This window comes from Rattus rattus, chromosome 3 (genome assembly GCF_011064425.1).
Source record: "Rattus rattus isolate New Zealand chromosome 3, Rrattus_CSIRO_v1, whole genome shotgun sequence".
Classification (NCBI taxonomy): domain Eukaryota; kingdom Metazoa; phylum Chordata; class Mammalia; order Rodentia; family Muridae; genus Rattus; species Rattus rattus.
In genome coordinates, this window is record NC_046156.1 from 67,155,333 (window position 1) to 67,180,581 (window position 25,249).

The 25,249-nt window shown below is 37.0% G+C and overlaps 1 protein-coding gene across 1 annotated transcript in view; it reads right to left on the reverse strand.

Annotated features, from left to right (window-relative positions):
* The window catches only part of Lrba (LPS responsive beige-like anchor protein), a 543,225-nt gene that overhangs the window by 363,195 nt on the left and 154,781 nt on the right, over window positions 1-25,249 (reverse strand). Inside the window, exon 35 of the mRNA XM_032898147.1 lies at window positions 16,861-16,925. Coding sequence (XP_032754038.1) covers window positions 16,861-16,925 — 65 coding nt within the window. The remainder of the gene's footprint in view (window positions 1-16,860; window positions 16,926-25,249) is intronic.

A 25,249-nucleotide genomic window follows, 5' to 3' on the forward strand; every position in this document is an offset into this window, starting at 1 on the left:
GAAAAATTTGGAATCGGTTACTTCACAACTCTGTCCATCCCATTCCATATTACAATCCTACCAGTCTTCCTCTATTTATTCTTGTAACTTTACCCTGTCTTGCTTACTAAAGTGATCTGATTTCTCTTACTTATATATTGTTTGTCCATATGCCTCTGGCAATACAGATTTCCACATAGCTACATCCTTGGTATCAGGCACAGGGAAAACAACCTACAAACAGCTACCCAGGTGGACTGGCTGGGTTTGGGTATCGACTTGACACAAGCTGGAGTTATCACAGAGAAAGGAGCCTCCCTTGAGAAAATGCCTCCATGAGATTCAGCAGTAAGGTATTTTCTCAAGTAGTGATCAAGGTTAGGGAGGGGGAAGGCTTGTGGATGGTGCCATCCCAGGACTGGTGGTCTTGGGTTCTATAAGAGAGCAAGCTGAGCAAGCCAGTAAGTAACATCCCTCCATGGCCTTGCATCAGCTCCTGCTTCCTGACCTGCTTGAGTTCCAGTCCTGACTTCCTTTGGTGATGAACAGCAATATGGAGGTGTAAGCTGAATAAACCCTTTCCTCCCCAACTCCTTCTTGGTCATGAGGTTCATGCAGGAATAGAAGCCCTGACTGAGACCCCAGGGATGACAGAAACACATACAACAGACTACTTGTCTATCTCTCTCCTTTTGCTCCAATACTTCACATCTAAAACCTTAAACCACTAGGAAAAAAGAACTGACTCCAAGCCTCTTCATCTCTATGAAATATTTTGTAATTTCATCTAAAAGACCTTTACGTCAATTATGTCTAATATTATATCTATTACATATATTACCCTTTTATACAATACCTTATAAAACTGCTTCCAGTATGCTATGTACTACAATCTATTTTCCAACCAACAAAGAATGCACTTTTCAATTTATCTTTTTAAATCAACCATACCACCAAAAAGTACAATTCAGAAGAGCTGTGCCAAATCACTACTGGAATACTTCTAAAGCACTTAATGCTCTTATACATACAGGAACCAATGCATTCTACTTATCAACTTATAAGCTATATTTAAGTCAGAACCTTGCAAGGTTCTAAACAGAAATGTGGTTTGTCCTTTCCTTAGAACAAATATTAAAATGGCTTTACAAAGTGGATTAAAACACATTTTTTTCCTAAAAGGCCATTTCCTCCCATGTAAAGGCTTATCTTCATAAATATGCCAATTATGCAATTTTAGCAAGCATAATTTATATAATAATTGTGTAACTCTTCTTGCAAATGAAGAATTAAAGGCAAATGAAGCCAAAGCCTTATTTAATAAGCAGTTTCAAAATGTTGGGTTTACTATAAAGTAGATTAATCTCTGAATGCACAGCACAAAACGACTCACATATTTTAATATTAAGAAGAAACTCTATGTATAATTTATAACCTACAGTGCAAGGAGGAAGGGGAAAAAATACTTCTTGTGTCAACCTTAGGAAACATACAGCCCCATCAAGTGACCAACTACAGAAGATTCACACTGGAGGCTCAATAAATAACAGTAATGATGACAGCTATCTCCCTTAACTACATTACGAGCCATTGTCCACATCTGATTATTCTAGTCTAGACCTTGGGTAAGCACATACACACCAAGTTTTCCAATATTACTGCTCTGTTTCTTTGGCTTTCTATAACCTCTACTGGCAGCTACTCTCAGATTTCACTCCTACACAGAACCATTTACAGAAAAAGTCAATACTTCCATAAACCCTAACAACTAAGGAAGAAAAGTAAATCCCTTAATTTAATAATGATTCCAACATTGTAATATCTTTATAATTGATTATAGAGAAATATCACAAACCAGTAAGGAGCACTGATTCCAAATGGCTATACTATATAAAGCTAAGCCTAAAGATTTCGAAAACCATGGTCACGATGAATTAATGTAGTATTTGTTCTCAGGGTGAAAAATAATTCCCTGATTATCCATGCACAAGTCTTCCTTACATCTCTTTCCTGCATCCCTCCTGTCTCTACTCTTTGTTCCTATCACTCCCTCCTATACTCCCTTCCTCCCTCCCTCTCTCTTTCACAGAATCTTTAATTTGATATGACAGCATCCTTACGTGAGTACCTTCTACACGCGAGTAAAAGAACAGCTTGTGAGTATGATACACAGTAGCTCCAACATCGCAGAATATGCAAATCTGGAGCCTGAGAAAGATGCTGACAAGATGTTTGCTTTTGTTTTACTTAACGTATTTCGCATACATTAAGAAGAATTTTGCTCTTTCTTGAGATCTAATCCAAGCAACAGCTACTTTCTAGAAAGCAACAACTTCAAATAGAGAGACTCTGGCTGTGGATGTCCCTGCTGACAATCGGAATGTTCACAGCAATGCTTTATTTACAAAGCTGATTTTTCTTGACAATTGAAGAGCTCAATGATTTCATATCAGCTTTTTTTATAAATGCCACGTAGTACTGAATTCCACTTGCTTTTTTCAACCTTATATTGTAAAATAACTCCCCACTGAGAATTTTTAAAAAGAACATGGTATTACAACAGAAACAAAAGCACCAGACATTTTCTAGGCCAAAGAAATTCACCATGAAAGAAGGAATTCTTGAGAACGAGTGAATAAAAAGAAAAAAATATGATTGTGCACAGAAAACATTTCTGGAAGAACTAACTGTTACAGAATGTTTATACTTTGTTTTCCAATAATTGCTTTAGATATTGAAGCATACTGAATACTTCCCAGGAGCTTGTCCACCATGATATCCTCGTTAAGACTGGAATGTCCTCCTTCTCAAATTGTACCTGCTTCCCACACATCCTATTCTGACTTTTACAATAATACCTTCACTATAATGTCATTTCTTAAAATTTTACTGTTTACCAATTAAATGGAATCATGGGAGGATGGCCTATCTCTTCTGCCCAAATCTAAGTCCCTTGCACTCAGACTGCTACATAGCTGGTATGTACAACCACTGGCTAAATTAACTGGAAATTGTTTACTTTTATTTGATTTTCACTTATCTATTCTCAATGTTTTAATCTGACTTCCATTTTCTTTCCTAATTATCATCCTTTTTTGTAGTATCCACTAAGATTTTATATGGCAATTTATTTTCCTTAGCTATATAGTTTCTATATGACATTAAGTAAATTCTTAGAAGCTTAACAAATTCAAATCATTTTGAACACACATATCCACAGAGAGAGACGTGTGTGTGTGTGTGTGTGTGTGTGTGTGTGTGTGTGTGTGTGTGTGTGTGTGTGTGTGTGTTTAATTCCTGGTATGTCTAAAATAAAAGAAACAAAAGACGACTAATTTAAACTACACATGTTGGTGTTTATACTGTAAAGTCTGAACTCAGAAGGTATAGGCAGGAAGTTGCATCAACTTGGCAGCAACCTCCATAGGGAGTCCCAGGTTAACCAGGACTATATAGTAAAACTGTCTTTTTTTTTTTTTTTTTTTAAAGCTTTGAAACTCAGTGGAATTTTGCACATTCTCAATCATTACAGTGCATTTATTCAGAACTATTACTTTAAATAAATACAAATAAGACAACCTTTTAAAAAAACACAGAAATTTTTTTTTAATTTTGTGATTTTTTTTAATATATATTTTTCTTTTTTTTCCCCATCTTTATTAACTTGAGTATTTCTTATTTACATTTCGATCATTATTCCCATTCCCAGTTTCCGGGCCAACATCCCCCTAACCCCTTCCCCTCCCCTTCTCTATGGGTGTTCCCCTCCCCATCCTCCCCCCATTACCCCCCTCCCCCCAACAATCACGTTCACTGGGGGTTCAGTCTTAGCAGGACCAAGGGCTTCCCCTTTCCACTGGTGCTCTTACTAGGATATTCATTTCTACCTATGAGGTCAGAGTCCAGGGTCAGTCCATGCATAGTCTTTAGGTAGTGGCTTAGTCCCTGGAAGCTCTGGTTGGTTGGCATTGTTGTTCATATGGAGTCTCAAGTCCCTTCAGCTCTTTCAGTCCTTTCTCTGATTCCTTCAACGGGGGTCCTATTCTCAGTTCAGTGGTTTGCTGCTGGCATTGGCCTATGTATGTGCTGTATTCTGGCTGTGTCTCTCAGGAGAAATCTACATCCGGTTCCTGTCATCCTGCACTTCTTTGCTTCATCCATCTTGTCTAATTGGGTGGCTGTATATGTATGGGCCACATGTGGGGCAGGCTCTGAATAGGTGTTCCTTCTGCCTCTGTTCTAAACTTTGCCTCCCTATTCCCTGCCAAGGGTATTCTTGTTCCCCTTTTAAAGAAGGAGTAAGCATCTGCATTTTGGTCATCCTTCTTGAGTTTCATGTGTTCTGTGCATCTAGGGTAATTCAAGCATTTGGGCTAATAGCCACTTATCAATGAGTGCATACCATGTGTGTTTTTCTGTGATTGGGTTACCTCACTCATATTTTCCAGTTCCATCCATTTGCCTATGAATTTCATAAAGTCATTGTTTTTTATAGCTGAATAATATTCCATTGTGTAGATATACCACTTTTTCTGTATCCATTCCTCTGTTGAAGGGCATCTGGGTTCTTTCCAGCTACTGGCTATTATAAATAAGGCTGCTATGAACAGAGTGGAGCATGTGTCTTTGTTATATGTTGGGGCATCTTTTGGGTATATGCCCAAGAGAGGTATAGCTGGGTCCTCAGGTAGTTTAATGTCCAATTTTCTGAGAAACCTCCAGACTGATTTCCAGAATGGTTGTACCAGTTTGCAGTCCCACCAACAATGGAGGAGTGTTCCTCTTTCTCCACATCCTCGCCAGCATTTGCTGTCACCTGAGTTTTTGATCTTAGCCATTCTCACTGGTGTGAGGTGGAATCTCAGGGTTGTTTTGATTTGCATTTCCCTTATGACTAAAGGTGTTGAACATTTCTTTAGGTGCTTCTCAGCCATTCGGCATTCCTCAGCTGTGAATTCTTTGTTTAGTTCTGAACCCCATTTTTTAATAGGGTTATTTGTCTCCCTGCAGTCTAATTTCATGAGTTCTTTGTATATTTTGGATAAAAGGCCTCTATCTGTTGTAGGATTGGTAAAGATCTTTTCCCAATCTGTTGGTTGTCGTTTTGTCCTAACAACAGTATCCTTTGCCTTACAGAAGCTTTGCAGTTTTATGAGATCCCATTAGACCAGTGGAATAGAATTGAAGACCCAGAAATGAACCCACACACCTATGGTCACTTGATTTTTGACAAAGAACCCAAAACCATCCAATGGAAAAAAGATAGCATTTTCAGCAAATGGTGCTGGTTCAACTGGAGGTCAACATGTAGAAGAATGCAGATCGATCCATTCTTATCACCCTGTACAAAGCTTAAGTTCAAGTGGATCAAGGACCTCCACATCAAACCAGATACACTCAAACTAATAGAAGAAAAGGTGGGGAAGCATCTCGAACACATGAGCACTGGAGAAAATGTCCTGAACAAAACACCAATGGCCTATGCTATAAGATCAAGAAAAATATTTTGAATACAAAAAAAAAATCACAAACTTTATTAAAGGCTGAAGTATGTTGTATTACCTACACAATGTTGAATAGGTTAAAAAGTTAAATGTGAAAAATAATCTGAAGACCTGAGTTTTAAAAGAAGTTAAAGATCAAAAATCGATAAATGGGACCTCATAAAATGCAAAGCTTCTATAAGACAAAAGACAATGTCAATAGGACAAAATGGCAAAAAACAGATTGGGAAAAGATCTTTAACAATTTTATATCTGATAGACAGCTAATATTCAATATATACAAAGAACTCAAGAAGTTAAACGCCAGAGAATCAACCCCATTTTTAAAAAGTGGGGTACAGAGCTAAACAAAGAATTCTCAGCCGAGGTATATCGAATGGCTGAGAAGCACCTAAAGTAATGTTCAACATCCTTGGTCACTTCTCAAAATGTATTTTTAGTAAACAAAACCAAATATTACCAGAATAGTTTGTTAATTACTATAGTATTTTACAAATTACCAAATTCAGGATGAGAACTTAATAATTACGATGTGTTAAAAATATTGCATCCTTAAAATAGGTACTACAATCTATTGTTTTCTTGATTTTTACAATCAATTTTAAAAATAATGATTATATGTGTCTTTTATTGTACTGTATAAATGAAGTAGAAACAATAAGAGAAAACTATTCTAAAAGCCAGGAACACAAATATCATAAAACTCACAAGATTTCTTGACAATTTTGTCTCTATAAATTTGCACTGTTTTCAGAATTCACACTGCATGGGCAAGTAAGCAACAATCCTAGCACCAGGGATGAGATGAGGTGACTCTGAGCTATTATAGAGAGGCTACAGAAGCCCCCAGAACAATACCGACTATTGCCACTTATCCTGGTTACTTGCCCGGATTTGGTGGTAAGACCCTATTGCTGAAGACTGCACACGCTTTTGTCATAGGTCATAGTTAGACTTAAAAGCTTTCTCCTTGCAGACTAGCTTGCACAGTGCCTGTCAGAAACATGGTATACAGGCTGCTGGGGGAAAACATTTATTAACAGCCTCCTTCCCCAGCTGTGAGTCTTACATGCTACGTTACTGAGTTGCTAGGCACAATATACTCAATGATATAGTAGTGGCATGGTTATGACAGAACTGACAATTACTTTCTCGTTGGATTTGAAGCCTGATCCATAGAGCCTTGTACTATAAACCTGGTGGACAGGCCTTGGCTTGATAGGCCATAGACCTATTGGAGAACCTACTACTACTGTTTTACGGAATAAGCATGTTGTTAAATTCCCTTCACAACACTCATGCTTAAACTCTTAAATCCACACTGGTCTTAGCCTTCTTCTGGAAAGCTCTGTATTGTAAGACAACAGTTAATGCAGAGCCTTCTGACTGGTCGACCTACTGAGAATACGTAACAGTGGAGTGTCCCATCCTCAATGGGATATCTATACCACCTCCTCCAAGACTCAGGAAACATGGCAAAGAAAGAAAAAGAATGTAAGGGCCAGAGAAGGGGAAATGTGCCATAGAACAATGGCTTCTGAATGTGACATGGTCATTGCATTCATGAAATTACCACATGTGTTTATTTGCACAAGACCTACATAAGACTGGGCCTGTCAACATATCGTCATGGATGAGGAAAGGGCTCATAACATCCCCAAAACTATTGACCATTAAAGGTTGCAAGAGAGGGAGGTGTCATTTTCTTCAGTGACATAGCTGCTGATAAATTGCCTACACCCATGCTAGCAATCCTAATAACACACACAAAGACATTTGAGTAAAAATGACACTTGTTTCAAACAAGAAGGATTTCAGCAGAAGAAGAGACAGTAAGTATTAGGGCAAAAACAACTAAACTTCAACATACATACATATATGCATACATACATACATACATACATACATGAAACTGTAAAACAGAATTTTAATTAAAATTTCAAAAATTAACTAAAGGAATTTACATTGAGTTTTCAAAATTCATGAGTATAAAAATGAAATCATGTCAGGTCGTGGTAGTACATGTACCTAGAAGGCAGAGGCAGACAGATCTCTGTGAGTTCAATGCCAGCCTGTTCTACAAAGCAAGCCCCAAGACAACCAGGGCTGCACAATGAAACCCTGTCTCAAAAAAACTAAAATACAATCACAACACCTAAATATATAAGACTGATAGGAAGGCTAACTTACCCAATATAAAATTTTCTCCAAAATACATTAGTCAGACAAGTGAACTTATGACAGGACTTACTTTAAGAGTCTTGTCTGGATTAGAGCTGCTCAGAATATCAAGTGAGTAAATGCTCTAAAAGACACTCACTAGAGGAGTCAGAATCTGACCTGAATGAAGGAGGAAGGTGATCTCGGCAACCTACCAGTCGAGTCTACTTCAATCAATGAAACATATTAATACTGCTAGAGACACCAAACCTTTTTAGGAAGTGATGTCACGGGTTCTCCAAAGATGGTTAAGAAGGTAAAATATGAAATCAAAACCAAGTTAGAAAATGTACAATCTTTAATAAGAAGACAATGAATTTTAAAATGGAGGCAGCAGTGTTGATAGAACTAATTCAATTGATTACATTTAAGGTAAAAAGTAACGGTAACTATGATAATACTAAATCAGGTAAACAAAACAACTGAAATTCATGTACATAATACCAAAGACATGGATGCTATGTAACACTAACCCTTAGATTTCATTTAAAAGTTCAAAGGGCAGCTGAAGATTCCTTAATACTTTTAAATTGGCTAGCATGGTAGCACAAGCCTTATGATTTCAGAGGTTGGGCAAAGGCAGGAAAGCCATGAGCTCAGTGACATATGCCCATCATAGTGGGTATCAGGCCAGTATAAATAACATGAAAGACTCTCATACCAAAAGGAAATAGCATGTAAAACTGGAATTGTCAGTGATGTCCACTCACTGGTGACTGAGGAGAGTTTTGGCTTGCCTGGGCTACCTAGCAAGTCTTATGTAATACTTTAAAAGGCAATGTGAAATATCAGATGCTTTTATAATTTAAAAAGTAGAAATGGTGATGATTCAAGATCTTATAAAGTGGGCAGGAGAGATGGCTCAGCAGCTAAGAGCACACATCACTCTTCCAGATGCTCAGTTCCCAGCATCCACTGTTAGCAGTTCACAAATGCTTGTAACTGTAGCTTCAGAGGACACTCCCAACCTTCATGCCATCTGTACCACATCCAATGTCCACAGAAAGACACACGCAAATGTATAATTAAAAATACAAATGCTTTCAAAAACATTAAATTTTTAATCAAACACCACAAAACATTCAAAACTAACACTATTATTTAAGGTTAATAATGGGTTAGAGTTAGAGAAAGGATTGAAGGAGCTGAAGGGGCTTGCAACCCCATAAGAATAATACAAACCAACCAGAGCTCCCAGGGACTAAGTCATCACCCAAAGACTATACATGGACTGACCCATGGCTCCAGTTGCATATGTAGCAGAGGATGGTCTTGTTGGGCACCAATGGAAGAAGCCCTTGGTCCTGCCAAGGCTGGGTCCACCAGTGTAGGGAAATATCAGGGCAGAGAGGTGGGAAGGGGTGGGGGGTTGGGATGGGAGGTTATGGACGGGAAACCAGGAAAGTGGATAACATTTGAAATGTAAATTACAAAACTCCAATAAAAATGCACTTGTTTATAAATGATGAAAATTTAACTTTTTTTTGCCTGAATCCTGTTATTAAAGTTTTTGTCTCTGGTAAAAAATTGTTTAAAACATACTTGATTATGTCCATCACGGTTATTTCCAAATTCCACTCTAAAATAAATTTGCTTAAAGTAGAAAGCTACTTACATGAACAATGACAGTAATTGAACTAAAAATCATAAAAATATGAAGTATTATATTAAATACATAAGGGAAACATTTCTCCCAAGTAACACCTACATCTGACCTAAGTAATTGATTTGCTAATGATACCCATCAAGTCTGATAAACCTTACACTGCGGTCTATAAAGGTCTTCATGTTACGTACACTACTAAAACATTCATCAAAGGCCAAATTTACAGCAGTTACTCAATTGATAAGGACAAAGGTCAGAACTACATAGCATGATGAAAACATTTGGTTCTGGTAGTTAAAGAAAACAAAATCTTTACTACTATACTTGTTGCCTCTGGGACTCTATTTAGTATAAAATATTTCAAACTACTTCACAGACACATCGAACTCAGACTCATCTAACTTCAAGGTACTGAATCAAATAGAAGGAAAAAATCAAATCGGTTTCTTTAGAAACATGTCTCCAAATTGTTCCTTAATATATGCTCTATACTGATGAGTATCTTTTAAGTTGAGGAAAAAGACAGATGGAGTCTGTGGCAAGGCTATCTCAATGTTCCCATCACCACCACTACGACAGGAACAACCGCTTTACCACACCACTGCTGGTTCTAAATGGTTACTGGGATACCAGGCTAAAATCAGATCAGTGTTTCTTTCAACTATTATCAGAGTAGCTTTCTCTTACAGAGATGGAAATACAGAGACCTACACCTAGACAAGAGCATACACCCAAAGGACGCTTCATCCTACTACAGGGACACTTGATTAACCATGTTCATTGCTGTTCTACTCATAATTGCCAGGAATTAGAAACACTCTAGATGTCCCTGAAACAAGGCATGGATAAAAGTACAGTATACTTACAGGACGGAGTATTACCCGGATGTTTAAAAAAAATATAACATCATGAAACTTGCAGGTAAATGGATGGAACTATTAAAAAATTGTCCTAAGTGAGATAACCCAGACCAGACAAAATAAGATACTATGTATTCGATTATATGTGAATATTGCCATTAAGTAATTGGTAACCAAGCTACAATCTGTAGACCCAGAGACCCAGAGAAAAGCCCCAGGGAAGACACACTAATCTCCCCAAGAGAGTGACATAGAAGAGACTTTATGCATGGATTTGGAAAGAGGTAGAACTGGAAAGAAAAGTGGGGAATGGAGGAGGAGATGGGGTTGAAGAGGGAAATGTAGGGAGAGCCAGATTGGAGGGTTATTTAGAAAGTGGTATAGAAACTTACTACAGTAGAAACTCCTAAAATAGAAGCGGCAACCCTAATAAATTCTCCAAACTGCAGGGAGACAGATTGCCAGCTGCCCATCTCGTCACCAAATGATCTCAAAGGTAGTTTTGAAGATTTTTTTTTTGCCTCATAATATTTTGTTTTGAGCATTTTCTGATTATGTGTGTGTATGTTTCTTATCCGCTCTTTGTTTTTGTTTGTTTACCATGGTTGTTTTTGTTTTGTTTTTGCCTGTTTTCTAGAGAATGAGAGACAATCCCACTTGAGAGGAAAAAGAAAGCAACCCCAGGGAGGAGGGGAGAGAGGGAGGAACCTGAGTGGAAAGGGCACAGGGAGGGGAAGAGGGGAACATGATCAGGTAGTGGGAGGGAAAAACAGGACTGAAGCCCTGAGGGCCAGCAGAAAGAATGGAAACAGGCAACCTCAGGAGGCAGGAGGTGGGGGACCCTGCAGAGATCTGGGAGGTGAGAGACTCTCAGGACTCAAGGGGGGGGACCCTAGATAAAATGCCCTACAGTGGGGAGAGGGAACTTGCTGAGCCCACCTCCAGCAGAAAGACAGGGCATCAAGTGAGGGATGAGGTTGCCAGCCCTCAGTCAAACTCTGACCTATAATTCTTCCTATCTGAAAGAACTGCAGGGATGGAAATGGAGAGGAGCCTGAGGAAAAGAAGGTCCAGTGACAGGCCATAGTTGGGATCCACCTCAAGGGGAAGCCTCAAGACCTGACACTGAAGCTTTGATATGCTCACAAAAAGGGGCTATCATGACTGCCCTTCGAAAGACCAAACAAGCAGCTCAAAGAGTCAGATGCAGATATTTGCACCCAACCAGTGGGTAGAAGCTGCTGACCCCTCTGGTTGAATTAGGGAACATCTGGAAGATGAGGAAGAAGGTGATCCTACAGGAAGACTAGAAGTCTCAACTAACCTGGACCCCCAAGATCTCTCAGACACTGAATCACCAACCAGGCAGCATACACTAGCCGATATGAGACCCCAACACAAGTAAGCAGAGGACTGCCGGGTCTGGACTCAGTTAGAAAAAAATTGGGGCCCCAGAGAATAAGGACATTTTATGGGGTGGGGATAGGTGGAGACACCCTCTTAGAGACTGGATGCGGCGTGGGGGAGTTAGGAGATGCAGAACAGTCAGAAGGTGGGCTGGGAGGAGAATAAAGTCTGGACTATTAAAAAAAAAGATTAAAGAATAAATTAAACAAAATAAAACAAAAAAGTGAGAGAAAGAAGACATAAATTTTGGATGGGTGCAGATAAGGAGGAACTAGGAAGAGATGAAGGAGGGGAAACTATGATTAGAATATATTCTATGGAAATACTATTTTTCAATTTAAAAAACAGAAGTTAGCTCTTCAATGTAAGGAATGCCAAGTATCTGGAAGCCAAGGCAGAAAACACATTCCCAGATAAAAGCAGGAAGAGCTTCCACAGCTCTCCTAGACCAAGATTAAAACTGTGATTAGAGAAGCAGAAGATCAAAGGACAAGCCAGTATTTGAAGAAAATGACCTTAAAAATGACACAGCCACTGCTGAAAGACTTAAAAGAATTATACGTATCTGCTGAACAGCCAAAGTGAGAAAGTGCTCATCGCAGACAACACAGAACACAACTTCCACCAAGAAAGAAAAATTAGATAAAGATACACAAAACTGTGGACAAAATAAAAAAAGTTTATATAGAAAATTCTGGAGAAAAGGAAATTGATTCAAGATCTACAGTCAGTGAGAATAAAGATGAAACAGCATGGAAAGTTACCACGATAGAGGATGGAAGTTCTACAGGCACAGTCACAGATGAACAGAGTCTTGATCCTACTCTGACTTCTTCACCCCATGACCGTCTGGTCCTCCATCTGTCAGCTGTGCACTCCGCTCAACTGATGCTGCTTTCTACTGCTCATAGCGCACTCATGCTGGAGACCCCGTGAAGAGCCGTTAGCTTTTAATCCCCTGAGCTAGATTAATCCTCTCTTATGCTGAAAGTTAAAAACTATCTAATATAGAATATAATAAATACCAAATCAATTAATAGATGAGGAAAACGGGGGTGAAAGATGTTAAAGTGCTTGGCAATACATGATATCATAAATATTCACAAATCAACAAAATATCCATGTTTACCACCTTCTAATGTTTTTATGATAAAGAATACTGTCCCGAGAAAAATATATCTCCATACTTATGTTCTCTGCTTAAGTTTTGCCTGATTTCTCCATGCTAAGTCAGTACACAGATGAGGTCAGCCAAGCAATATAAGCCTGAAACATCACTTTTGATTAGGATACCATTCTGGAAAACCATCAACCTTTCAATCTATACCCAGTCCATTAATGCAAGCTCAGCCATCTCAAATAGACACAAAGTAACCTACTCATCATTCTTGATTCCTCAATTTGTGTTACCTTATAAATCATTCTTTCTTTTTCTTTCTTCTATTGAAAATAGATGTTTTTCATACAATATACTCTGATCACAGTTTCCTTTCCCCAAGTCTCTGAGAATCCCCAACCTCCTCTCCCATGGGACTCTACACCCTTTTCTGTCTTCTTAGAAAACAAATAGGCATCTAGAGAATAGCAATAAAATAAAACAAAGATTAAACAAACAAACCAGGACAACAAACAAACAGAGGGAAAAGAACCCCACAAAAAGCATGAGATACACAACACATACACGCAGAGATACAGACGGTCCTATGTAGAGGAGTCTCCTAAAACCCCAAACCAGAAACCATAATATACACATGAAAGATTCGTGAGGTGAAAACAGAACAAAACTGCCCTGTAAAACCTTAGAGAGAAAGAACATCTAGATATTCCAGAGTTTCTTTTGTGTTAGCCATCTATGGCTGGATATGGGGCCTGCCCTTAAGAGCAGTTTGCATCCCTGGTGAAACTCTGCTGGAGAATTGATTTTTCCTTTGTAAGCTTGTCAATTCGACATAGCTTCTGAGTTAGAGCTTGTGTCTTCTCCTCTCGGGGTTGGGACCCCCATCTGACTCAGAAGTTAGCATATCCTGCGTACACTGCCGCAGTCTATGAGTTCATGTGTGTGAGTCTCTCTGTGGTGTGTCCTCGGCCCCCTCTGCCTCCTACATCATTCTACCTCCTCTTCCATGGGGCCCCGCACCCTGTGGAGAAGGACTCGATGGAGGTGTGCCATTTAACACTGAGTGCTCCAAGGTCTACCAGTCTCTACATATTCCCAGCTGTGACTATATTTATTTGTTTTGATCTATTATAGGAGAAAATTTCTATGATGGTGGCTAGGCAAAAACTGATCTATGAGTAAAACAGAATGTTGTTAGGAGTCACTTTATGGCTACATTCCTTTAGCAGAACAGGAATATTTGGTTATCCTCTAGGTCCCTGAGCTATCTAGTCTCTGGTTCTTGGCCATCAGTTTGAGTTCCAACCTAGGGAGTAGGGCTTAAATCTGATCAGATACTGGTCAGTTATTCCCACGAGATTTGTGCACATCTTGGAGGTAAGTCATCACTGTCGCTTGTAAGACTTCATGGCTGGATGGGTGTGTATCCTCCTCTGATAACATGAAGAGTACCTTATGGTAGGTACCGTTAGGGTGAAGCCTCCTCGGTAAGCATGAGCTCAACCTCCATATGGTCAGTGACTAGAATAGGTGCTGTTTTCCATAATTTGGCCTTGCTGTCAGTTTCTGGAAAGTAGTGAATAGCCTGACAATAGCCAGAGTAGTAGGGGAGGGATTTCCATGGCACCCCTTAGGCCAAAAACTCAGTTAGATGTAACCCATTACCAGCCCTGGAAGCTTCATTTGGTGATGAAAGATGCCCAGTTTGGAGCTCAGTGTCCGCCATTATTTAACAATTTTACTTGATCACCTTTATACATGTGTACACTTAAGAAGGATTCTACAGTGCTACTGTATGAGTTTTCCATATGATTCCTTAAATGGTCATTAGTTTTACCTGTCCCTTCCCTGATAACATCCCTTACTACTCTCCCCTTCTTCCTTTCTTTCTTTCCCCTATTACTTTCCTCTCTATATTTAACTTCTGTAGTTGTGTGGGTCATTGCTTATTGAAGATTTAATAGCTAACATCCACACATAAGTGAATAATACTATTTTTTGTTCTTTTTTTTTCATTTTTTTTAAAGATTTATTTATTTATTATTTCAAATGTAGCTGTCTTCAGATACCATCCTCTTCCTGGTTGTCCACCATCCATAAACCTCTGGAAAACCATCCCATTCCATCTCTCCCCTTTTTTTTCATTTTTTCATTGCTTCTTTGATTCAAATGATCCCTCTTCCTGGTTTCCCCTGCTCCTATCACCTCCACCACCCCACCCACCTCCTGGCTCATCACCCTAGCATTCCTCTATCCTGTGTCACCGAGGCTTCACAGGACCAAGAGCCTCTCCTCCCATTGATGCCAGACAAGGGCATCCCCTGCTACACATGCAGTTGGAGCCATGGGTCTGTCCATGTGTACTCTTTGGCTAGTGGTTTAGTCCTTGGGAGCTCTGGGGGGAGGACGGGCTGGTTGGTTGGTTGATATTGTTGTTCTTCCTATGGGGTTGCAAACCCCCTTAGTTACCTCATATGGGATGATTTCTTCTAGATTCATCTATTGACCTGCCAATTTCATGACTTCATTTTTATAACAGAGGAGTAATACTCCATTGGTATAATGTACCACTTTATCCATTCATCTGAGGGAGAACAGGCTGTTTCCAGTTTCTGGCTATTATGACTAGAGCAGGAACTTGAGCAACCATGTTCATGGTTGAGCAAGTGTCTCTGTAGCAGAACGAAGCATATTTGGATGTATGTCCAAGACTGACATAGCTGGATCTATGAGAAAGATCAATTCCCAGCTTCCTGAGGAACTGTTACACTGGCTTACCAAGTGACTGTATAAATTTACTTTTCCACCAGCAATGAGTAAGTGTTCCTCTTACTTTGCATCCTGATCAGCATGAGTTGTCATTTGTTTTATTTACCTTGGTTGTTCTAACTGATACAAGAAAAAATTCCCAAATAGTTTTGATTTGCATTTCTCTGATGATTAAGGATACTAAACATTTCCTTACAAGTTTCTCAGCCATTTGTGTTTCTTCTTTTGAGAATTCTATTTCTCCAGCCCATTTTTAAAATTGGGTTGTTTTCTTTTTTCTTTTTTAATTATCTTTAGTTTTTTTTAAGTCCAGTTTTTTTAAGTCTTCAAATATATGAGGTATTAGTGCTCTGTCAGATATGTAGCAAGTACAAGCATCCCCTCCTGTAGCCTACAGCTTTGTCTGTACGATGGCACCCTCTGAATGCAGAGACTTCTAAGTCCACGACGGCTCATTTGTTAATTGCTATTCACAGTGTTGTGTCATCAGTGTTCTGATCACAAAGTCTTGTCCTGTATCAATGAGTTCAAGAATATTTACCATTTTCTCATCTAACAGATTCAGTGTATCTAGCCTTATGTTGAGGACTTGAATCCATCTGCAGTTGAGTTTTGTGTAGAGAGATATGAGAATGGATCTTTTTGAATTCTTCTATATGTAGTTATCCCGTTTGGCCAGCGTGTATTTCTGGATTCAATATCAAAATTCAGGTGTCCACTGGGGTGTGGCCTTATGTGTGGTTCTTAAATTTGATTCCACTGATTATTGTATGTTTCTATGCCAACACTGTGTTGTTTTTATTATTAGAGATCTGTATACAATTTGTGATGAGGGAAGGCAAAGCGCCCAGTAGTTCTTTCTCTTCTTAAAACACTACTTCCCTTTGCATTTCTACACTGTCATTGCTTTTCTTTCCTACCAGTGATTGTTCATTTTTAGAATTCTTCTATTTTCTGCTCCTTAAGTGAAAATCATACCTGCTGATACCACACCCCAATTTCTCATGAAATTATAACACAAAGTGCTCCTCCTCATAGCCAAACTATGACATAAGAGAGAAAGAAATCACAGAAATCAAATTTTAAAAAATGACTCTATAAACAAAAATTTAAAGGAAGTTGTAAATAATTTTGGCTTCTTATACTACAAATAGAAATTGTCAGCTTATTTTTTGCTACACCCAGATATAACTATTGAAAATGAAAACCAGAACCTTATCTGTACCCATGAAAAGTATAAAATGGCCACAGGTTGGCATAATTTTACTCATCAATAAGCCAAAAGTGCTAAAATATTACTGATTCAAAAACGATAAATACAGAATCCAAAGAATTAGCTCATATGGAAAAATAAAAGTATATTTAAAGTAAAATATGAATGGATATAAAATAAATTACCTTCCTTCATTGACAAGTTCAATAAACGCAAGGCCTGCATTCTTCTGAATAGAATTCTGCCACTCCTGAGAAAATAATAAGAAAAAGCTGAGGAAATTATGCTTCAGTTAGTTCTTTAACATCACAACAAGACAGCGTCCACATCTATTTCACTTCTCCTTAGTCGTGAAAGGAACAGTGATGTCAAACCTGCTGTACTCAACACAGCCCTGTGAACACAGATGTGGCTTTAAGTAAGTGAAGGCCTGCTTCCAGGTAAACCAACAGAGCCGGTTCATGCTTTCCCTGCCACTCTTGCATCACATGTTACACACTAACTAAATGGACATAGCCTGGAGTCACATCAACAGCAGCAGAAAACATTACCGACAGATAATAATTTTTAAAAGATAATCCACAATGAAGACAGAAATGAGTAGTACAAAAATTTTAATAATTAGAGTACACTCCTGTAAAAATGACCACTAATAACATAGAGAGCATGATTTGGAATAAATCAGTTATAAACTGAAAACTATAATTCACTGGCATATAACCTCGCAATAAGTGGTATAAATCTCCAACTATATTCATTAACCATTAAAAATTTATATGTTAACTTTATCCACTAAAACAATGTCCATTAAAAGGCCTAGGAAGAAAATCAATCAGTAGACTATGTTCAAATGAATTCTTTTATAGTTACTCTCAACATTTATAGAAAATAAGCACTAATACGATAAGGTCATTATGAGCTGAAGTATGCTAGAAATTCCAGTGAATGTGCTCATGTTTGCACAGTTACAGGTTCTTACCTGTTCACCTTGCCCTATTTATCTACATAAACTTGCACAGATATCCTTTTTCTTAATACTTCCATATAGTTGCATATTCTTTTGGTTTTTTTTTTTTTTTCTTAAAATCTAAAATGAAAGACTATACTTAGCTACTGGCCATTGTTCATCATTTCATCATTAACCAAATAACGTTTGTGAACATAGGAAATTGTGGAGTTTTAAATTCTATGTAATTTCAACTTATTGGCATATGGATATGTGTATATTTCTCTTCTACTTTTACTTTTTTTGTAACCACATTTGTTCACCATTCATTGTCTTTTAGAAAGCCCAAGACATCTGTAAAAACTACTAAGACAGCATACCACGACTGTGCTGAATAAATCCACCTTCTGAATAGGGAGCATATTATCACACTAGTAAATATACACGGTACAAGGAAAGTTAAACTCAGAAGCAGGTAGCAGGCAAAAGCGTCCAATGATCTACCAAATGTATGATTAAGAAAAGAAGCCTTAAAAGCTTTTTTTTCATCCCCACACAAAAAGGATATGTCCTTGGAAATTTTACATTAGATTCTGTCAAAATAAACACAACTTTAAAATATTTCTATTCCAGGTATTATTATTCTAACCCTTACTAACATTTAGGAATCTGTGAGAAACAAGTCTGTAGTGTAGTCTCTCAAAAGTCAGAGTTGCCATGCAGCAGATTATGAAAACCCTAAATTCCTTTCCTTAATATAAATGAAATTAAGTGTAAAATAGATATTCAAATTTAACTTAAAGCCCCTTTCTTTAGGACAAATGACGTTAACAAATGTGCAGACCAACTGAAAACAATCGAATTCAATTAAAAAAAAAATGTATCCTGGAAAAGGACAAGCAGCAAGGCCACACTTCTGCCCACAGAAAAGAAATGGAGGGAAGCAGAAATTATAAGCAAGTCCTTGGATCCAGGGAGAGGGCCCCACACTTCCCTTTCACCGAACACAGAACCTTGTTAGTCAAACTGAATCTAAAACTAGTCTCAAGGTTGTCTCACATTTGACAGTATCATCTTGTATTCAAATTCATACTATATTATTCAAAAGTGGACTCAAAGAGGAGACAGAATATAATTCATACTTCTTAAAAAACCATAAGCATACTTGTCTAGATTGTCAATAAGCTGGTAAACTTTATTTTGATTTTACTTTTACCAACATGAATTCTTACCTAAAAATAAAATCATAAAATGTCCCATTCAAACTCCAGAAAAATTTTAACTAGCATTAATGAAGTTAGACTAAAACATGTTAAAATTAGTACTTATAACTGTAAAAATCATGAATTAAAATATATAGTGTCCTAAACATAGTTGACATATCAAATAAAATAAAACCTTTCTTTTAAATTAAAAATGTATCAAACCAAGAATTGACTGAAATGATATATACTTAGTCTTAAAGACCTTTAAAAATTACATGAATGTTTAGGTTTCTGACTAAGTAAAAAATACACAAAAAATTTCAATATTACTCATGAAACTACTAAAATGAAACCTTTTAAATATTACCTTTAAAATACTTTTTAAAGAACAGAAAATATAAGTTAGACTAGAAGGTACGTAAGACAACTAGAGAATAACAATTTTTGCAGACAATCATAAGAATCCACTTTATCACTGGACTCCTTGTCCATAAAGGGAGCTCTATAAATCCTCTGTTGTTTTAGTTAAGTAGAAGGAATAATATGATAAGTCACAGAATTAACAGTGCTTGTGAGCGGGAAGTTGAAGCACACAAGAAAACATCCTTTGTTTCTTTGATAATCACAATGTTCTGTATAATAAAACACTCTCTACAGTAATTTGTGGAAATTGCCAAAACTAAAAAGAATATTCATTAATCATGGTGTTTGAAGGCATTTTTCTCCACTCAGAAACAATTATCAACAAGGCGTTAGTCTAAACAATTTTATAAACCACAGCTCAATATAACCTTTAGTGAGTTTTAATAGTTGAGAGAAAACCTTAATGGTCATCATCTTTCATGATCATTTCAATATTTCATCACAGTATTTACAATTATATAGTGATGCAAAATGCACAGCACATTTAAAGGTCTTGGTTATCCTTTCCCCAGAGGTCCTGATGAAAACACGTTAAAAGCCTCAAATACAACCACTAATGCAAGTAAGCAATTTCAAAGCACACTTCAGCACTTTCAAGAGGAAGAACTCAAAAAGCAGGGAGTCAATAATTTCATACCTGTGCCTAAGCTATATTTAATTGGCTATCACATCCGAGGACCATAACTGTTGCCTAATCAATTTGTACTAAGATGCAACCTTAGGTTACTAATGTCTGAAGTCATGCAGTCACAACAAACATGAGCCCAAGCACGAAGACCGCCACTCCGCAAACGGTTGTGACTTGGTAGAAAAGGTTTTTCTGACAAAGAAAAAACAGTTTTTATAATGATACTACAAAATCCTTCTCTGTATTACTCAAGCAAACATTGAAGAAAAATAAAACACACTGATTATTCATTTAAATTAATATAATTTCTAACTTCCTGAGATAAACTCCAGTTTTCAAAAAAGAAAAAAAGCATTACACAATAGATATATTTCTTAAAAGTATACTACATGACTTTGCCTATATTCCACAGGTAAAAAAGTTTAAAAGATAAGAGAAATTTCTAAAAGTTAACATATTCAAAAGCACATAAATTCAGGCCACATTTGATAACATTCATTACATGTAATTTTCCTATCCATTCTTTGGAGAAATCATCAGTTTCAATAATCAGTGTAGTAACTTATTTTGTGACCTAAATTATTTCTAAATTATATTTTAACTTTTTAAGCAATTCTTTGGCCTATCTGATCTTGAAATATGTCTATTCAAATAATTTGTGGATTTCTTCAATGACAATTTTGATTTTAGACTTTGTATTTTGCTGACATAGGGTTTCCTGTAGCCCAGTTTGGCGCCAAACACTATCTAGTCAAAGCCAGCTTTGAACTCCTCATGCCCCTGCCTTTGCCTTCCAGGTGCTGGGATTATGAAAGTATACTCATGATTTTAGTTTTTATGCTGCTCAGTTTCTTGCAGTTTATTATATATTCAAAATGCTAATCTTCTATTCCATAACAGTTTGCAAACACTGTCTCTCAGTCCATGTGGCGCCTCTTCACCCTTCGCCGTTCCTCTGGACAACAGGAGGCTCTGCTAGTTGAGATAACTATTTCTCTATTTTTTTCTTTCTGTCAGTTGGCTGAACTGTTACCCCAGAAAAGCACTGCACAAAAACATCAAAGTGTCTCTAACGGAAGAACGCTGCTTGCAAGCACTGTATGTAGGCCTGAACCCATTTGGAGTGTATTTTTGCACATCTTGCAAGACAGTTGAATAAAGTAGAATCTGTCTGGAAACTAATATACACTTTTGGTGGTATTAAATACTGGAAAAAGTCTTCTCCAATATGCTTTTATTGTTGGTAAAAATCAGTTCCCTGTACCTATGTGGGCACTCTGTTTCACTGACATTTCTGCTCATTTTAAAGTCAAGGCTGTGTTCTTCTGACCACAATAACCTTGCAGGCCATTTATTGTTAGGTCTTCAGCTATGTTCTTTTTACACAAGACTGAACTGACTAATTACTCTCTTGAGGTTTCATGTCAATTTTAGAATTGCTTTTATATTTTTCTGTGAATGAAAAATATAATCTGCACATCCTTTTCAGTAGTATGAACATCTAGTTCTTTGTGATATGGAATGTCTCTCTAGATTTTGGTATACTCTTTAATTTTTTAGTCAATATTTGATTTGAGTCAACAGTATTCTTAGTTTAGTTTTTTCTTTTCTAGTTATTTATGGTAGCCATTTTTAAATGAGACTGATTTCTAAGCATTATATAGGTATATAAAATGCTATTAATTTTTTATGTTCATTTTATGTCCTACAATATTTTATCAATTTTAATAAATCTTTGGTACTACTTTTTGTTTTGTGCATACAAAATCAACTAAACAGCTAACAGAAGGTGTCTTCTTCTTCCTTTCTATTCAGATGCCCATTACTTCTCCCTCTGGCACTCTGGCTAGGATTTCTATCACTGTGTTAAGTAAGAATAGGGAAATGAACAATTTAATCAGAGTCCACATTGAGAGGAGTTTCAGTTTCATATTTTCCACAGTCAGTCTTCATTTTTTGATCACTAATCTGACTGGTATTTCAAAAACTCACCCTTGAAATCTGAAATTCTTCTGCTTTACAGTCTGTTGGCTACCATCTCAAGTGTATTTTTTTATTTCATTTATTGAGTTCTGAAATTCATCTATGGACTCTGTCTCTCTGCTGAATTTCTCATTCATAGCATGAAATGTTTTCCTGCTTGACTGAATTGTTTGTACTTCTCTGTATCTGTTGAGTTTTCTTGAATTTGGTTTTTAAACTCTTTTATTTAGAAAGCTGACATTTCTCCTTTCCTTTGAGTTCTATTGATTGAGGGTTATTATTATTTTATGGCTGGAGATTAGGTTGCCTTGTCTTTTAATGATTGAGGGGTCGTCCTTAAATTGTCCTTTATACAACAGGAAAGCTGTCTTTTGAATATAAGACTGCTCACTGGCATAATGACATACATCAGTGGAGTATGCTACACTGGCTATGGGTCCAAATGAACACCTACCGTAATCTCCATTCAGCTTCTTTGCTTATAACTGATGAATGGCAAGAACGCTCACGGAAATGCTGCAGTAGGTAGGATGCGAACATCTTAGTTGGGACACGTTCACCAGCAGCTCAGGATGTAGCACTCAAAACCATAGGTGCTGGGCACACAAGAGTTTCAATAATTTATATAGAGGTGAGGATTCTAGAATAAGCCAAGAAGGCTAAAGAAGGAAGTGCCAAAAGAACTCTACGCAGGCAAAGAAATGATACATTATGCCTGACACAGCATATCCAGTAATTAAGGGCAGGGCTTCTGTCAGTGTCTGAGGCCCCTGTAGATGCCCTACTTGTCCTTGGCTGGTGAAGACATACAACACAATAGAACATGCCTGACCACAGGTACTGTGGCTGGTGGAGACATACAACACAATTAAAACATCCCTGGTCACCAGTGGGTTCCTTCTCAGGTCTGCATATGGGTAGGTGAACCTCCCTGATACATACATGTTTTCCTGTGTAAACAAAGAATATTTCTTTTTTATTATTTGACAATGGAACAAGCATTAAAGTTTCCTGAATACAAATCTCAAAATTATGAAAATACAAATGTATTGTAAACTAATTATTAAGTATCTATTGCTTTTCTAAACTCAATATTCTAACCTGTCAAATAAAATTAACAATTTATGTGGGTACTATAATATTATCCATTAAAATAAGTTGTGAAATTTGGAATTAAACATGGTTTATATAAAAGAAAGGAATAAAGGCTAAATTAACAAACATTTAAACTCAAAATTAATAATTTGCATTCTTACAGAAAAAGTTAAAGTGTTTGGTGTTATGGTTTATTTTGGCTTTGATTGGTTGTTTTTGTTATCCTGGTATCTATCTATACATTCATTTGTTTACAAGGAAGCATGCATGTACATGTTTGTACATGTGCTATCTATTTCTTTTTGTTCTGTGTTGTTTAGCAAGGTCTCATATAGCCCAGCTGATCCGCGCGCTCTATATAGCCACAACTGAATTTGAAATTCTGATATTAAGGTATATATATATATATATATATATATATATATATATATATATATATATATATATATATATATATCTTCTTCTTAGCAGCCTCTCAGGTGTGGGATAAATAGGCTACACCAGAAGTCTCAAGTGTTTTCCTTTTTAAAACCCTGTTGCTATGTTGCCTAGGCTGGCCTTGTATGCCTGCCTGCCTACATATACATACATACATACATACATACATACATACATACATACATACATACATACATGCTGAAGCAATCCTCCTCCTGCCTCTGACTTCTAAAGAGCTGGACTGCAGTGACACAGTGATAGGGTTTGGATTTTTAATTAAATGCCAGCACTAGTTTTTGAAATATTTTACCAGCCATTTAAAAAAAATTAAAATGGATTTGCTAAGTTCCAGTGACCTAAAGAGATTACAAAAACAGTATCATGAGTCAAAAAGAAGTGATCAGAAAGGAGGTATTGAATAAAGAGGGACTTGTGTGAACACAAGACTAGAAAACTGTATACATAAGACTGAAGGTCAAACTGAGGCAACACTTGTTCTTGCTAGGGCTGCAGTAGACTTCAGAGCTCAAGAGAAGGTTTCCGTGACTTCTTAGGAGCATTGGCTGTGTCAGCATTCTCTCAACAGTGCATCTGTCTAGATACTGTCCCTACCATAAGCACATGCCAGGAAAGAATAAGGCAAAACTGTAAAGGAAAAGGCTTACTCCATCTTCACTACAGATGAAATGTCCTGCTGTGACAGTAAAAACAAGTAACTGCCCTTTGAAAAGTACCGGTCTCATTTTCGTGAATATATATAAAATCATAGTATATGGTTCTATGAGCAAATGAAACATGTGTCTACTATTAAGTTTAAAATAAGAGAAAATGAATTCTATTAGAATCTGAGCAAAGAGCTCAATTTTATACTTGTTAGCAAAAACATAACATGAAATGAAGCCCTACATACATGGAAATGGATATGTTAAAAGTAACTATTGATGGCATGTACAATCTGTGGAATTGAGAGTGAATAGAGATTTTTAACTACAAAAGTTAAGGATAACACATACTCAAACATTTAATTATTATGAATATATCCAAATTTGTTTTCAAGTATGTCTAAAAAACATCCTTCAATCAATAATGAATTTCTAATAATTTCCCAACTCAGTTCTTTGTTAGTATATTTCACTGTTCAGGACAGAAAGTGTGGTTTCCAGAGAGAGCACAGTTGTTCTAAGCCTTTCTAGCTTTAAGCTCCCAACAGATGATCATCATTAAGACTACCAGGGCTCCACACTCAGGAGCTATATAAATGTGTCCTATTAGTACATGGTCAGTCTGCTTGGCAAATCTGCTTCTCCAGACATATGGCAACTCGTGCCCTTTGAGGTCTGAAGTCAAGTCTTCAGGGAATCTCAAAGCCTGAACTGAAATTACAAGGCGGGTTCATTAAAGACTGCTGGAGGGAGAGCATGAAAGACATCCATTACAACTATATAAAACAGCTAATTATTTTTTGAACATTTTTAAGCCATCTAATGTACTCAATGTAATAAAAAGTATTTACCAATCAAGTTACTTTTTAAAGCATTAGTTTCATGCCCTGTTTATTTTTCTTCATGGTTCCCACCTCCGTCCTCAGTACACTTAACACTCATTTCACAATGATCAAATAAAGATTTTAATATCATAGAAGTAAATTAAGTTAACTCATGCTCTCTAAAGCTCGCCTACAGATTTACAAGCATGCTCCATGTGCACTCATTACTTCTTTCTAAAATTTGATTGGATTAACATAAACTATTTTCTTGGACTCAGCCAGACAAATACATATGGAAACTTTTCTATAACATTCTACAAAGGTGTCTGTTTCTATAATTTTATTATAAACTGATAATCATAAAAAGTAT